General features: G+C 45.4%; 1 protein-coding gene across 1 annotated transcript in view; it reads right to left on the bottom strand.

The window, feature by feature from the left end:
• Positions 1–10762, bottom strand: part of supt6h (SPT6 homolog, histone chaperone and transcription elongation factor) — a 27267-nt gene extending 16505 nt beyond the window's left edge. Inside the window, exons 1-17 of the mRNA XM_084140599.1 lie at positions 10666–10762; positions 9709–9816; positions 9379–9549; positions 9169–9242; positions 8650–8851; positions 8445–8526; positions 7164–7422; positions 6956–7057; positions 5812–5925; positions 5343–5432; positions 5019–5161; positions 4312–4466; positions 3912–4019; positions 3396–3525; positions 3117–3267; positions 490–644; positions 251–302 (exon numbers count right to left, since the gene is read on the bottom strand). Of these exons, the coding sequence (XP_083996725.1) occupies positions 251–302; positions 490–644; positions 3117–3267; positions 3396–3525; positions 3912–4019; positions 4312–4466; positions 5019–5161; positions 5343–5432; positions 5812–5925; positions 6956–7057; positions 7164–7422; positions 8445–8526; positions 8650–8851; positions 9169–9242; positions 9379–9549; positions 9709–9805 (2085 nt within the window). The 5' untranslated portion in view covers positions 9806–9816; positions 10666–10762. The remainder of the gene's footprint in view (positions 1–250; positions 303–489; positions 645–3116; positions 3268–3395; positions 3526–3911; positions 4020–4311; positions 4467–5018; positions 5162–5342; positions 5433–5811; positions 5926–6955; positions 7058–7163; positions 7423–8444; positions 8527–8649; positions 8852–9168; positions 9243–9378; positions 9550–9708; positions 9817–10665) is intronic.
• Positions 10763–11008: the final 246 nt, after the last annotated feature.

Below are 11008 nucleotides of genomic sequence, written 5' to 3'. Positions count from 1 at the left end.
GCAGAGAGAGAGAGGGGAGGGGTGGCAGAGAGAGACAGAGGGGAGGGGTGGCAGAGAGACAGAGGGGAGGGGTGGCAGAGAGAGACAGAGAGGGGGGGGGTTGTGAGTTTGACCATTCAGAGACTGAATCTGTAACTCATGAGTTTAGCCCATAGAGATCTCATCTTTTTCATCTCTGCCATTATAGCAGCTGTGACAGCATGGGAAGCACCATTGAGGCTGTTTTGAAGTAGTCCATTTTCTTCTATACGATTGGCTGATCCTTCCTGATGAAAGGGTTGTACATGACTCCAACAGGGTCACTAGGAGGCATCAGCCAATGAAGTCGGAAGTCCCACTCAGTTGACTACATTAAAATGGTGGAAGCCCTCAATGGTGCTGCCCATGGTAATACGGCCTTTTGGCCCCTAGAGGCCTCCATCATTCTCTATGGTTTGGCCCATCCTCTTACCCTTTGACCCCTATGAGGTCGATGCCACCCCGCCTTACCCTTTGACCCCTAAGAGGTCGATGCAGATGTCTATGGTGAGAAGCCCCTCCTCCTCAGCCTGGCACATCTTTAAGAACTGATCTCCGTTCAGCTCCTTCACTGGCTTGTTCTTCAGGTACTTGAAGGAGTAGCCAAAGTGGGCCTCATCCATGTCCTATAACAAACCGGAGTCAGGTCAACATGGCATGAGCACAGCAAAGAGGACAGTCTTAAACCATTTGTTGCAGGAGTCAAATTAATACGACATGGTATTCGAAACCCTTACATGAACTTTAAAATGGTATAATACCAATGTGCTGTTGTATTGTCTGCATTTTTTTTGGTAAGTGTTTGTTATGTTGGCTGTCGTCTAAAGACAGGTCTCACTGATCATTTGTTATACATGTTAGATCAGCACTGTATCACAGGTTAGTTCCTTCTCAGTTAAACAATAGTAAAGCAATTGTGATGCAGAGGAAAGCATCTGCTCTAGATACCTACTGTGGTAGAATTACATTATGTTAATCACATTACTTTTATATTATAATGTATTCCTTTATTAGTACTTTCACAATGTCTGTTCTTCCGAGAGGAGCCTCTGAGGCTGGGTTGGTGATAAGACAACATTCCAATCCATTAGTAGTGTGTGTGTGTGAAATGCTGGTCTGCCTCCAGGTTATTAACGAACACTGGACTTGTTGCATTAGTATTTCTGTATAAACAAGTAGTAAATGACCTATAGACAGATATTTGGCGCCATGTAAATCTTGCTGTCTGTTGCATGAGAGCACAATGTACCTTTGTATAATTTCACATATCCTACCATTCAAAAGTTTGGGGTCACTTAGAAATGTCCTTGTTTTCGAAGGAAAAGCATTTTTTTTGTCATTAAAATAACATCAAATGGATCAGAAATACAGTGTAGACATTGTTAATGTTGTAAATGGCTATTGTAGCTGGAAACTGCTGATTTTTAAATGGAATATCTACATAGGCGTACAGAGGCCCATTATCAGCAACCATCAGTCCTGTGTTCCAATGGCACGTTGTGATTGCTAATCCAAGTTTATCATTTTAAAAAGGCTAATTGATCATTAAAAAACCCTTTTGCAATTATGTTAGAACAGCTGAAAACTGTTGTGCTCATTAAAGAAGCAATAAAACTGGCCTTCTTGAGACTAGTTGAGTATCTGGAGCATCAGCAATTGTGGGTTAGATTACAGGCTCAAAATGGCCAGAAACAATGATCTTTCTTCTGAAACTCGTCAGTCTATTCTTGTTCTGAGAAATGAAGGCTATTCCATGCGAGAAATGGCCAAGAAACTGAAGATCTCGTACAACGCTGTGTACTACTCCCTTCACAGAACAGCGCAAACGGGCTCTAACCAGAATAGAAAGAGGAGTGGGAGGCCCCAGTGCACAACTGAGCAAGAGGACAAATACAGAGTGTCTAGTTTGAGAAACAGGCGCCTCACAGGTCCTCAACTGGCAGCTTCATTAAATAGTACCTGCAAAACACCAGTCTCAACGTCAACAGTGAAGAGGCGACTCCGGGATGCTGAACTTCTAGGCAGAGTTGCAAAGAAAAAGCCATATCTAAGACTGGCCAATAAAAAGAAAAGATTAAGATGGGCAAAAGAACACAGACACTGGACAGAGGAAGATTGGAAAAAAGTCTTATGGACAGACGAATCGAAGTTTGAGGCGTTCGGATCACAAAGAAGAACATTTGTGAGACACAGACCAAATGAAAAGATGCTGGAGGAGTGCTTGATGCCATCTGTCAAGCATGGTGGAGGCAATGTGATGGTCTGGGGGTGCTTTGGTGGTGGTAAAGTGGGAGATTTGTACAGGGTAAAAGGGATCTTGAAGAAGGAAGGCTATCACTCCATTTTGCAACACCATGCCATACCCTGTGGACAGCGCTTGATTGGAGCCAATTTCCTCCTACAACAGGACAATGACCCAAAGCACAGCTCCAAACTATGCAATAACTATTTAGGGAAGAAGCAGTCAGCTGGTATTCTGTCTATAATGGAGTGGCCAGCACAGTCACTGGATCTCAACCCTATTGAGCTGTTGTGGGAGCAGCTTGACCGTATGGTACGTAAGAAGTGCACATCAAGCCAATCCAATTTGTGGGAGGTGCTTCAGGAAGCAGGGGGTGAAATCTCTTCAGATTACCTCAACAAATTGACAACTAGAATGCCAAAAGGTCTGCAAGGCTGTAATTGCTGCAAAGTTTGAAGGACACAATTATTATTTCAATTAAAAATCATTATTTCTAACCTTGATAATGACTACATTCCCTATGCATTTTGCTATATTTTCTATTCGAACTCATTTCATGTATGTTTTCATGGAAAACAAGGACATTTCTAAGTGACCCCAAACCTTTGAACGGTAGTGTATCTGTTCTTTGTCACGAGGACTCAAGACTATATAGAGTTGTAACCTAACCCTGCTTATTTGGTCCTTAACTCTGCACCATTGGGTGACCGTTAACGCTCCATTACTGCAGTAATTATTAATAAAGTTTGATGGTTTTGAAGAAATCTAAAAAAGTCTCTCCTTTGATTAGAATAATTACCACGACACTACCATAAATAACATGAATACTGTTAGTGCCTTGTCTTGGTTCCTGTACCTTCTTTCCCTTCTTGGTGGGCTTGATGTTGATCTTGGCTCTCTCCTGGAATGTCTGTCTGAGGACGTGTCTCACCAGAGGCTCTCTGGCAATTTGCATCGCAACCATGTAACGGGTCCCCTCCAACACCGCCTCAGGGCTGTTAAACTGACTACACACACAGACAGAGGGAGAGGTAGAGGGGTTAGTGTGTATGTGTGTGTTGTTAGCTGCAGACGTAGTCTTTGGCCAGCTCTACAGAGTAATGGGTCTTACCCTGCTGTGTGTGTGTGTGTTTACCTGCAGACGTAGTCTTTGGCCAGCTCTATAGGCTCGGCAGGGAACTGCTCTGTCTCATGACGCTGGTAGCTGTCTCTCAGATTCTCTCCAAACTGCTCTGGAGTCAGACCAAACTTCTTAGCCAGGCCATCTGAGAGACAGAGAAATAAAGAAAGAGCAAGAGAAATAAAGAAAGAGAGACAGAGAGAGAGCAAGAGAGACAGAGAGAGAGAGACAGAGAGAGAGAGAGAGAGAGAGCGAGAGTGAGCAATGGCATTGTGGTACAAGATCAGTAAGACATTTTGTGAGAACCTGAAGCGAAGCGTCTAGACATTAACATTCATATTTGAACATGTCAGCCTCCGCTGAATATGAAAAGGATGAGACAGATTGCCAGAAGTAATGTCTTGAGGCAGAGCAGGGTGTATTTTCTTCCCATTTCACGTCAAGCCCCTTTCATCCATCACAAGCCCAATGAAGTCAAGCGTAGGTCCCATTAAGGATGGATAAATAGACGAGAGGTCAGAGGTGACTCACCGAGCCCGGCGCTCTGACAGATGCTGTACATGTCTCTACGAGATGCCAGCTTCAGGTCCGGCCCCTTCTCTTCCTCCTCCTCCTCTTCCTCCACCTCTTCCTCCTCACCTGAAAGGAATGGGAAGAGACATGATGTGTGGAGGGTGGAAAAATCACACAAAAAATACAAAAGATGGTTGTTCAAAAGGTGTTGTTATTTTACGTCATACAAAAATGACACCTTTCTTTGATATTTTAGCCATCTGTCTCAGGGTGTAACGTCAAAGAAATAAGGAAACATCGGAATCCTCTTGGCAGCCATTTTGATCTAGTTATCAAATCATTTCTGGGTAACAATATAGATATTTACCATAATAGTCATCAGTTATAATTCTCAACAGTTGTCAACATGGCGTCCTACCTTCCTCGTTAACCTCAATCTTCTTCTTCATCTTCTTCTTCTTCTTGCTGGCGGCCTTGGCTGCGTTCTGCATCTTGGGGATGTCTCGGCCGTAGTACAGCAGGAAGTGGCTGTACACATCACTCAGCTCATCTATAGACTGGACGTCCTTCAGTCTGCAGGGGTGGAGGAGAAGGGAGAGGAGGAGAGGAGAGGATTGGATCGGGGAGGGAAACAGACTAGCTGGACTTTACTAAATGGGTCTTGTCTTCTGTGAAGACATGGGGATATGAGGCTTCTGAACTTTGATGTACCATCATGTTATGGGAAATCTGAGTCAACTTCCTAGACACAGACTAAGCCTAGTCCTGAAAAAAATATAAAGAAAATCTCTGCTTCATCTGTGTCCGGGAAACTGGCCCCTAGTGCATTACAACCCTAGAGCTCACGTCGTGGGAAAGACCACCATCTCATCAAAAATTGCATTGATTCCTGAACTTCTATATCAACAATATCCCTTCTCTGTCCTTTTAGAGCTGTTGCTTCAAGTTTACACAATGTACAGGATCGAGCTTGTCAATCACGGGTCCCACTGACCCCCTTAATATCACTGTTCTCCTATGGCCCTGTGTCTAGATGTACGTACCTCTACATGGATACTTATACTGGTCAAAAGTAGTGCACTATATAGGATAGGGTGCCATTTTGGACCCTGTGTGGAACCGTACCTCTCCATATCAGCCGTGTCCAGGGGTCTGATGCCGTCAGCGAGGGGTTTGTCAGGGTCGGCAGAGATCTGCTCATACTGGTACCCCTGCATCCTCCGGAACAGACGTGTCAGGTTCTGCTTCCTGCTCTTCAGCTGGCACCACTGAGGTCAGGGTGGTCGAGGGACAGGAAGTGGGTCAATATGAGGACAAACAACAAATGGAACGAGGCTTTTGGATTACAGTTGTAACAACCTAAGCCACGGTGACTATCTGCTGGTAAACACAGAGGTGTGTGAGCCTCAAGGTCAGATGTCAAAGGTTGTGATGAGGTCATCCCTTTACCTTCTCGTCCCACTGCCAGACCTTCCACAGGTCGTTGATGTTGAGCTCCGGTTCCACGTACTCCTTCCTGTAGAATGCGATGAACGGAACCTGGAGGGAACAGAGAACGTAGAGGAGGTAAGAACAGAGACAAACACACACACTGTTAGAACCTTAGCCACTACACACACACAGTTAGAACCATAGCCACTACACACACACTGTTAGAACCTTAGCCACTACACACACACACAGTTAGAACCTTAGCCACTACACACACACACTGATAGAACCTTAGCCACTACACACACACACTGTTAGAACCTTAGCCACTACACACACACACACTGATAGAACCTTAGCCACTACACACACACACTGATAGAACCTTAGCCACTACACACACACTGTTAGAACCTTAGCCACTACACACACACACTGATAGAACCTTAGCCACTACACACACACGTTTAGTATCAAGGCAGTGTACCTCAAAATGCTGATTCCTCATGAAGTTGAGGGCCTCCTTAATCTTGGCGATGGTGCTGGGACCCTTCCTGCTGAAGTTAGTGGTGGTTCCTCTGTCCAGGTAATCTGTACTCTCCTGAACACACAGAAAACAGTTGATCATTTTTAAACAATGAGAGTAAGGTCTGTGCTGTTCACCTGTAAGTCGCTCTGGATAAGAGCGTCTGCTAAATGACTAAAATGTAAATGTAAATGTAATACTGAGGGCGAGGTACTGAATGAAGAATATGAAGTGGGATATGGAGTGAGGAATTGGGCTGTTGGTTGTCTGTGCGTTGTCTGTAAGTTAAAACTATTTTCCCTCCTCCAAAGGACCATTCTATTGATAAGATTTCATGAAAACCCCCAAAATCATGTTCTTTCTTTGTCCTGGTTTCATATGGAATCACTCTACAGTAGGTCAGTGGTTATTACCTGTATAGACATGGTGGGAGGGGCTGAGGTACTGTGTTTGTAGTCAGTGTGTTTGTAGTCAGTGTGTTTGTAGTCAGTGTGTATGTAGTCAGTGTGTAGTGTGTGTTGTGTGTGTTTGTAGTCAGTGTATAGTGTGTGTTTGTAGTCAGTGTGTATGTAGTTAGTGTGTAGTGTGTGTTTGTAGTCAGTGTGTATGTAGTCAGTGTGTAGCGTGTGTTTGTAGTCAGTGTGTAGTGTGGTCAGTGTGTAGTGTGTGTTTGTAGACAGTGTGTATGTAGTCAGTGTGTAGTGTGTGTTTGTAGTCAGTGTGTATGTAGTCAGTGTGTAGTGTGTGTTTGTAGTCAGTGTGTATGTAGTCAGTGTGTAGTGTGTGTTTGTAGTCAGTGTGTAGTGTGTGTTTGTAGTCAGTGTGTATGTAGTCTGTGTGTAGTGTGTGTTTGTAGTCAGTGTGTATGTAGTCAGTGTGTAGTGTGTGTTTGTAGTCAGTGTGTATGTAGTCAGTGTGTAGTGTGTGTTTGTAGTCAGTGTGTATGTAGTCAGTGTGTAGTGTGTGTATGTAGTCAGTGTGTAGTGTGTGTTTGTAGTCAGTGTGTATGTAGTCAGTGTGTAGTGTGTGTTTGTAGACAGTGTGTATGTAGTCAGTGTGTAGCGTGTGTTTGTAGCCAGTGTGTAGTGTGGTCAGAGGTTCCTACCTGCATGGAGATGGTGGGGGTTGAGAAGGCGTTTCTGTAGATCCACTCTGCCTCTTCCTCCAACTCATCATCCTCAGCAGGCTTCACTGGGATGGAACGCAGCTATTGGACAGATCAGAGGGAATAGGAAACACATACACGGCTTCATTAAGATATCACAACTATATTCAAGGACACAGGAGGGTGAAACAGAAACACACAACCCTACCTGGAACCTCTCTGGCATGTCTGTGGAGCGGATCTCGTTGTCCTGGTCAGTCATGTGACTACTCTCCAGCTCGCTGGGCTCGTAGAGCTCGAAGATACTCTTCCTCCCCACCCTCCTCTTCGTCGGCTTCTTGGGCCGGTCCCAGCCCTCTTCATCCTGGTCCTCCTCCTCTTCCTCACCCTGTTCATACGCACCGTCAGCGTCGAACTCCGCAAAGTCAAAGTCACCGCCGAAGATCTCCTGAGCTTCCTGGAGGGCTCTGTAGATGGGCGGAGAACAGAGGGAACAGGTGAGCATTCAAAATATACTGCTCTCAATAGTTGTTCAGTATTTTCTATGTTGGAAGGAAACCACTAGGACGAATGGGATAGTATACAGTTCTGTCTACACTAACCATGAGGAGGTGAGTGAACACTATCCCTCACCCTGAGGAGGTGAGTGAACACCATCCCTAACCCTGAGGAGGTGAGTGAACACCATCCCTAACCCTGAGGAGGTGAGTGAACACCATCCCTAACCCTGAGGAGGTGAGTGAACACCATCCCTAACCCTGAGGTGAGTGAACACCAACCCTAACCCTGAGGAGGTGAGTGAACACCATCCCTAACCCTGAGGAGGTGAGTGAACACCATCCCTAACCCTGAGGAGGTGAGTGAACACCATCCCTAACCCTGAGGAGGTGAGTGAACACCATCCCTAACCCTGAGGAGGTGAGTGAACACCATCCCTAACCCTGAGGAGGTGAGTGAACACCATCCCTAACCCTGAGGAGGTGAGTGAACACCATCCCTAACCCTGAGGAGGTGAGTGAACACCATCCCTAACCCTGAGGAGGTGAGTGAACACCATCCCTAACCCTGAGGAGGTGAGTGAACACCATCCCTAACCCTGAGGAGGTGAGTGAACACCATCCCTAACCCTGAGGAGGTGAGTGAACACTAACCCTAACCCTGAGGAGGTGAGTGAACACCATCCCTAACCCTGAGGAGGTGAGTGAACACCATCCCTAACCCTGAGGAGGTGAGTGAACACCATCCCTAACCCTGAGGAGGTGAGTGAACACCATCCCTAACCCTGAGGAGGTGAGTGAACACCATCCCTAACCCTGAGGAGGTGAGTGAACACCATCCCTAACCCTGAGGAGGTGAGTGAACACCATCCCTAACCCTGAGGAGGTGAGTGAACACCATCCCTAACCCTGAGGAGGTGAGTGAACACCATCCCTAACCCTGAGGAGGTGAGTGAACACCATCCCTAACCCTGAGGAGAATGAACACTCACGCGTCCGTGTATCCTGAGAACTTCTTGCCTCTCTTCTTGGTGATAGGCTGGCCATCGTCGTCCACGATAAAGTCGTCAATATCTGTGGGAGATAAAAACAGTGATTTTCAGAGCCAGGAAGTGTTCAGCCAAAATGATGCATAATGCCATGTCCTGTAATATGTTCAGATATTAAAATGTGTAACATTATCATAATCAAAAGTACCCGACTCCTCCTCTCCCTCCTCTTCCTCTTCTTCGTCGAGGCGTTCACCATGGCGACGTAGAGGCGGGTCGACGGTCTCTCCCTCCTCCAGCTCCCCCTCTCCGTCCTCGTCGTCTCCTCTGTGGAAGATCTCGTCTGCGATCTGATCTTTCTCGTCATCTTCATCATCGTCCATCGTCTTCACGCGGTCATACTTCTTCTTCTGTCAGGACCACAGAGGATGGAGAGAGAGGTTTAAACTGGGGTCCATGTCCTCACAGAGGATGGAGAGGAGGGGGAGAGAGGTTTAAACTGGGGTCCATGTCCTCACAGAGGATGGAGAGGAGGGGGAGAGAGGTTTAAACTGGGGACCATTTCGGTTATGCGTTCATATGATACTTGAATGTGTGCCATTACTAATGCTGATATAGGATCAATTTAGCCTTTTAGATAATAATTATCTGATAATAATTGAAGTGATTGCATACCCTAACCCAGAAAGGAAGTGACTGCTAACCCTAACAGGAAGTGACTGCTTACCCTCCTCTTGACTTTGACCCCCAAGTTCTCCTCAATGAGGTCCAGATCATCATCATCCAGGTAGTCATCATAGTCTGGGAGGAGGGAGAGAGAAAGAGGTGCCACAGAGCAGAAATTAGCTTCCATAAAATTGCTTTCATTTATCTACTAGGCAAGACTATGAGTTTTTTGGAATGAAAACTCTCAAACAGCCCTGAAGCCCTAACTCACTGCGTTTCTTGCGCCTGTGTCTGACTTCATCCTCTGAGTCACTGCCGCTGCCCGCTCCTCCGCTCTTCTTTTCTTCATCTTCCTCATCTTCATCCACATCATCGTCGATGAGCCCCATCAGGTTCCCGTGCTCATCCTGGTCCTCTGTGTTTAACTCTTCCTCCTCTTCCTCTGTTGGGGGAGGAGGAAGAGTTAAACACACATGCAAACACATTTGCTCATAACACTGATGAAGACATGCAAGGGCGGAGAGACATTCATGCGTCACACTCACACCTTCTGATGATTCCATAAGAAATCAGTAAATTGTAATCATGTGCTCAAGCTCACCATCATCCATAAACGCCTGCGTCTTCTTGGGCTTCAGGTCTTTCTCTTCAAACTCCTCCTCTGACTCCTCAGCCTCGCTATCGATGAAGTCAGACATGTCTGCAAGGCCTGGACACACACGCTACAGTTTAACATAAGGGTCGCACTAAGAGAGAGAACATTTGAATCATATATTCCGAGAATATTAGTCTCAGAGTTGCTTTAACAGTCTTGCTGTCAGTTTAAAAGATGCACAAAACCAGGAAAGCTAGAGAATGCAGGGTTGATGGAGACGCAAATAGGTCACTAGCATGGCATTGGATCCCGCGCAACAACGTTCAGAAGAGAGTATCGTGGATGGATTGCGTAACATAACGAGTTGCGCGATTCTGAAACAATTTTCAACCAGATGATTGACGTCTCACGCACACAAAAGACAAGAAAACAGCGGTGAACAGAAAAGACAAACAACACACTTAAGATAGTTACGGTTAGTTATCGTTAGGAAACCAATGTTGCTCTGGTATACTTGGGTTTCTGGCCAACATTCTCTACGGTTTTATAGAATGCTTACATAACTAGCCAACTATGTTTTTTCTTAGTTTTGAACTTCGCATCAAAGTGGCTAGCTAGCTATCTACCCATGCTAACTGGCTAGCAAGCACAAAACCTGCATTAGCTAGCTAAGTTAAACGTGAGGGGCTTTCGATAGCCATGTGGCGATTTTCAGTTGTTATATTACCAAGACACGTTGATAATGAACTCTGAATTGTGTATCCTTGACTTCAGTTAGCAATTTGTTTTGTTGCTAAATCAAGGTAAGTTACTGGGCGACAACAACAAGGCCCCTGTAGCTAGTTAGCTAACAGCACGTTAACAAATTAGCTAGGGGGACAACAGTCAAGGCTATTGTTCCCATGTTTTTGGCGGGGGATTATTTCACTGGACACCAAACTCCTTTGTAAAAAAATAACTTACTTCTCCCTGCGACGATACTTGACCTAAATCCTTGAAATGTCGAAGGATATGTTGCTATGCTATATTTTCGTGCAGCTTCTAATAATAAAAATGGCTGATGAATAGCGGCGTGTTGAATTCCGGTGGTAAGGAAACTTCCGACGCTGTGTGAACGTTTTTTTGCTCGTGGAGCTCATCCACTTCCTCTGGTGGACAATAGTGGAACGTCAAGTCCTTCGACCACGTTCCGCAGCGATAAAAGGAAAATAACGAACTAACAAGTATTGATTTCAACGTAAACAAACGAAATAGACTCATAAATATTTCTAAGTTATAACAAACCCGCAAAAGTCCGATCACTTCT

This window comes from Coregonus lavaretus (genome assembly GCF_964263955.1).
Source record: "Coregonus lavaretus genome assembly, chromosome: 24".
Lineage (NCBI taxonomy): Eukaryota > Metazoa > Chordata > Actinopteri > Salmoniformes > Salmonidae > Coregonus > Coregonus lavaretus.
Note: the sequence above shows the minus strand (reverse complement) of the source record. Positions and strands in the feature narration are given on the sequence as shown.